The sequence below is a fragment of the Grammomys surdaster genome, unplaced genomic scaffold (genome assembly GCF_004785775.1).
Source record: "Grammomys surdaster isolate TR1022 unplaced genomic scaffold, NIH_TR_1.0 751, whole genome shotgun sequence".
Classification (NCBI taxonomy): Eukaryota; Metazoa; Chordata; class Mammalia; order Rodentia; family Muridae; genus Grammomys; species Grammomys surdaster.
In genome coordinates, this window is record NW_021605170.1 from 3731162 (window position 1) to 3736895 (window position 5734).

General features: G+C 35.5%; 1 protein-coding gene across 2 annotated transcripts in view; it reads right to left on the reverse strand.

Moving 5' to 3' along the window:
• LOC114633739 (zinc finger protein 431-like) overlaps window positions 1-2559 on the reverse strand; it is a 3158-nt gene extending 599 nt beyond the window's left edge. For both annotated transcript variants that reach the window (XM_028782366.1, XM_028782365.1), the window contains exons 1-3: window positions 2202-2559; window positions 1900-1960; window positions 7-371 (exon numbers count right to left, since the gene is read on the reverse strand). In XM_028782366.1, the coding sequence (XP_028638199.1) occupies window positions 7-371; window positions 1900-1960; window positions 2202-2235 (460 nt within the window). In that variant the 5' untranslated portion in view covers window positions 2236-2559. The remainder of the gene's footprint in view (window positions 1-6; window positions 372-1899; window positions 1961-2201) is intronic.
• Between the last annotated feature and the right edge of the window lie 3175 nt (window positions 2560-5734).

The following is a 5734-nucleotide window of genomic DNA, read 5'->3' on the forward strand; positions in this document are numbered from 1 at the left end:
CTTTACCACATAGTTTACATTCATAGGGCTTCTCTCCAGTATGTGTTCTTTTATGCCGATGAAGACTACTGTACCATGAAAAGGCTTTACCACATTGTTGACATGAATAGGGCTTTTCTCCAGTATGTGTTCTTTTAGGGCTTTGCAGATGGCTGTGGCATGCAAAGGCTTTACCACATGTGGTAAAATCACAGGGTTTCTCCCCTGTGTGTGCTCTTCTATGCATTTGAAGGCCACTATCACATACAAAGTCTCCAGTAAGCATTCTTTTATGTATCTGAGGATGACTGTGACTTAAAAACACTTCATTACATTGCACAGGTTTATAGGTTTTCTCTCCAGTGTGAATTCTTTCTTCTCTTTGAAGATGCCTGTGACATACAAAATCATTATCACTTTGCATGTATTTAGAAATATTCTCTATAGTATAAATTCTTTCATGCCTGTATATGCGATTGGTACTTTTGGAGGTTTTAACCCATGTATTATATTAATGAATATTTTTATATGTATGAATTACTTTTACAGTGTTTTCTAAATGTAATGAGAAATCAGATATAACAGGATTTCATCATTTTTTTTATTTCCATGGTGTTCTCCTTCATTATGGGTTCCATTGGATCTTTAAAGATACCTGTTACTGTAAAAGCATTTATTTCATGGCTCACATTCATAGTAATCTTTCCTCATATGGTTTTCAAAAACATATTTAAGAAAATGTGAAAGAACTCAGAGCTTTGAAACAATGACTGCAGCTGGGCAGTGTTGGCGCATGCCTTTAATCCCAGCAATTGGGAGGCAGAGGCAGGTGGATTTCTGAGTTCGAGGCCAGCCTGGTATATAGAGTGAGTTCCATGACAGCCAGGGCTACACAGAGAAACCCTGTCTCCAAAACAAAACAAACAAACAAACAAACAAAAGCAAAAACACAAAGACAAAACAAACAAACAAAACCCCAATGACTGCATTCATAAATTCTCCTATAGAATAAACCATAGAACATTTACAAAGTGAACCAGGACAAACAGAAAATGTCTACATTACTAATACTCTCAAGAATTTTCTGCAGTATGACTTTGTTGATTTATTCCCAATGAAGTAGGAAAATCAATTAACTGTAAAATCATATCAAGTTCAACAAATCTACTCTAAGTGGATAACAACATATCCTCTAAATGTTGTAGGAGAGAGAGACATACAGGGTTTCTGTCAGTATCTTTAACAACTGGGACCTGCATACTCTAGATAGATACATAGATAGATAGATAGATAGATAGATAGATAGATAGATAGATCCATAGATAGATGGATGGACATACAGACATGCCTGTGCCTTACAATATACCTATTAAAGGTAGAATAACAAATTAAGTGTATCCATATTACATTCACACAGTTTGAATTTTAGTTCTCCAGAGACATATGTGCTATTTACATTAAGTTTTCTATGCAATTTTATCAACCTTTATGAAAGTCCACTATCATGAAACTTAACCCCCTTTCTACAAGTATATGAGTAACATCTGCTTTACTGTGCACTATTTGCTTGTGAAAAGGTTTTGGATATATACACATCATACATTCAAAGTGTATGCTTTATGTAATATCTCAGAGGCATTAAGATTAAACAGACCAGCAGATCTGCATTTTAGTGTCAATGAGGCTGTGCTTGAAATAGTGCTATGGGTTAAGGCACTGTTTCCATGTATTCTCTATTGAAGAATGCACTGCAAACAGAAATAGAATACCTGTCATAGAGGTACATGCATTTGTTAGAATTAAATACTCAATATCCTTAAAGCTCTGCTTATTTACACTGTTGTTTTTAACTAAAACATCAAGAACACATGAAGATTTCATCAGAGGCATAGTTGGATAAACCACGTAAATAAAAATTACCTTCCATGTCTTCTAGAATTTTGAGAATTCTTTTCATAACTGTAGTCTTCCCAATAATAGCCTGAAACATAGTACCAGAAAATCTATGATATATTATTGGAATTTAGGCAAAATTTAAGATACTATCTTCAGTGAACCTTACAACCATGTCTGATTCATTCACCTCACTCTCCCTCCTTCTCAATTGAAATTATTGAAGAGCATCAACAACAACAAAAGAAGCAAAAAGACAAACAAACAAACAAACAAACAAACCAGTTGTCTTCTGATTTTGAAAAGGAAAACAACATTAACAGTCTTACCTATAGCAGTGAGGTTGCTGTAGGTCTCCAGCATCACTTCTTTGTAGAAATTCTTCTGGGAAGGATCCAGCAAAGCCCATTCTTCCTGAGTGAAGTTTACATGCACATCCTCATATGTCACTGCATTCTAAAACATCCCGTACATGTGGATAAAAGAAAGCATGGTGCTCACATATTCAACATATATTTCATTGACCATGTATTCAAATTATTCCCCTTTTCCTCCAGGGACTTCCTGACACAGATGTTATAATGTAATCACAAAGCCACTTTAGAAGGAAAGTGAATTAAAAGGTTCACATCTCTCATTTCTTTATCTTTTGAATAGGACATGCATTTGCAAGAAAAAGACCAATTAACAGATACAAAGAGAGAAGCAAACAGATCAACAGTACTAAGCACATGTCATAGATATTATATGAATAATTACTAACTACAAAAAGTAAAGAACTATTTGTCAGATGGCTATTTTTTTGCTATGGGAATCCTATCTATACATGAGTATGGAAGATCTTTTCATCTTTTTAAATCTTCAGTTTCCTTCTTCAGGATTTGAAGTTTTTCTCGTACAGATCATTCACTTGCTTGGATAGAGTTACACCAAGATATATTATATAATTTGTGGTTATTGTAAAGTATGTTATTTCCCTATTACTTCTTAGCACAATTATCATTTGAAGAAGGGACAGCTACTGATTTCTTTGAGTTTTATTTTATTTTTTTTCCTCCAGCCACTTGGCTGAAGGTGTATATCAACTGCAGGAATTCTATGGTAGAATTTTAGGGGTCACTTATGTATAGTATCTTATCATCAATAAATAGCAATGCTTTGACTTCTTCTTTCCAATTTGTATCCCCTTGATCTCCTTTAGTTGTTTTATTGTTTTTGCTATAATTTAAATGTTTATATTGAATACATAGGGAGAGAGTAGGGAGCCTTGTCTTATACCTGATTTTAGTGGAGTTGTTTTAAGGTTTTCTCCATGTAGATTGATGTTGAAGGACCAGGCACACATGAGATGCAAATTCATACATACAGGCAAAATACACATATTTATTTATTTATTCCAACATAAATTCAAAACCAACACAACAGGTAGGAAGTCTGCCATGCACCTAAAATCCAATGACTCAGGAGGATTAGGCAGTATCACTGTCATCAGTACATGACTTCCAGGAAAACACAGTGACATTCTCTGTCAAATCTAAAAATGCAAGATATGGGTGAAGCTCAGCATAACAGCATATGATTGACATATACAAAAAAATTGTATACTGTCAGCCGATAATATAAAACAACATCACCCAATAATATAAAAACAAAAACGACAACCAAAACAAGCCAGGTATGATGGCCCACATGTAAACAATTGTATTACTTTGGAGAAGGACTCAGATGGATCTCTAATTTGGAGGCTTGTAGGTATCCATCCTACTTGCAGGACAGCCAAAACTATAGAGACAATCATAGTCTTCTAAAACAAACACACAAAGAACAAAACTAAAAATTGAAAACATTAAGCTAGCAAAATTTTAGCCATAATGTTATTATGCACTGTAGTAAGGTTATTATTGTATATTTAAACATTGATTTCTGTGCTTTCATTTCTGGTTGTAATCATTATTTAAGTATCTCCAGACTCAATGTTTTATAAATATTGCTCCCCATTAATTCTCTGATTTGTCAATAAAAGCTAATAAGCCACTGACTGAGTAGGTGAGAGAATAAGCAGAACTTCCTCTAAGCCATGGGATGGGGAAAGAAAATGGGAGTGGGGATTCAGTATAAGGACGGTCTATGAGACCTCCTGAGAAAACACTTCAAGCCTAGAGAGTCAGATCAGTACTAAAATGCATGCATCACTAGGATTTTGAGTAGGAAGAAGCCAGATTAGCTTAGAGAATGAAAATAAAGGAATACAGTTCATTTACTGCACACTCAAAGCTTGATAAATAAAAATAATACTCCAGTTTAAACTATTCATGAGATAGTTATATTGAGCAAAACTACAGAATTACTATGAAGCCAAAAATATTTGGCATAACAATCTGTGGCAAGAACTCCCTTAGAATATTAACTTTTCTCACTAAGTCTTTCAGGCTCCTTGAATAGGTCTTCAGAGGTTAAGCTGATCCAAGACCAGCTAGAGTGAAAAAAAGAAAAGAAAAGAAGAAAAGAAAAGAAAGAAAAAAGAAAGGAAACAGAAAAGAGAGAGGAAATGCAGGGGCAGTTCTTTTAAGAAATCCCTGCTGAGTCAAAAAGAAGTGGCCCTTCAACACAAGCCAGCTTCCCAGACTGGACAGTTTCCTAGCTAGGCATGAGGATAAATTCCTTTGAGAAGGGGCTCATGCTGGCCTGACTCACACTGGACAGACAGAAGAGCAAACATCTGTGATACCAACAACTTCCCAGAGAAGGGCAGGGTCAGGATCTATTGAAGCATCTATGGGTTATACTTCAAGGTAATGAGATGCAAAACAATATTCCATTGAAGTAGACTTATAAAAAATAAGCTGGTATAGCTATTTTAGTATCTGACAAAATAGACATCAAATGAAAATTAATTTAAAGAAATACAAGACACTACATGTTCATCAAGAAAAAAAAATCCAAAAGGAGGATGTTGCAATACTTATATGTATGTCCAAAACATAAGAGCACCACAGTTAGAAACATGCATTGACCCTCATGTACTGATAATGGGAGATTTCAATATCTCACTACCAACAAAGGACAGGCCCTCCACACTAAACGGAAACAGAGAAATGCTACAGCTGACTGATGTGAAAAAACAAAGAAACCTCACTGATATTTATAGAACATCCCACCCCAAAACAAAAGAATATACATTTTTTTCTCAGCACCTCATGAATGATTCTCCAAAACTGACCAAATAATTGAATACAAAACAAGTCTCAATAGACACAAGAAAAATCTAAATAACCACCCTGCATAATCAGCCCGTCATGATAAAAGTAAGGTGCACATCAATAATAGAAACAACCAAAGGCTAACAGACCCTTTGAAACTGCACAACTTTCTACTGTAAAAAAAAAATAAGTCACCGGGCGGTGGTGGCATATGCCTTTAATCCCAGCACTTGGGAGGCAGAGGCAGGCGGATTTCTGAGTTCGGGGCCAGCCTGGTCTACAGAGTGAGTTCCAGGACAGCCAGAGTTACACAGAGAAACCCTGTCTCATAAAACCAAAACCAAAACCAAAAAAAAAAAAAGTCAAGATAGAAATAAAAAAATTAAAGACTTTCTACAATTCAATCAAATGGAAGACACACCAAAAACAAACTTACGGAAAACAAGTCGTAATAAAGATAGTTCATGACACTAAGTGTCACATAAATAACTGGAGAGATCTCATGCTAGTACGACAACAGCACACCTGAAAGCTGTAGAAGAAAAAGTAGTAAGCACACAAAGGACAAGACAGCACGAAACTATGCAACTGGGGGGGTGGGGGGTGGAGAGAAAGAGAGGAAGAGAGAGAGAGAGAGAGAGAGAGAGAGAGAGAGAGAGAGA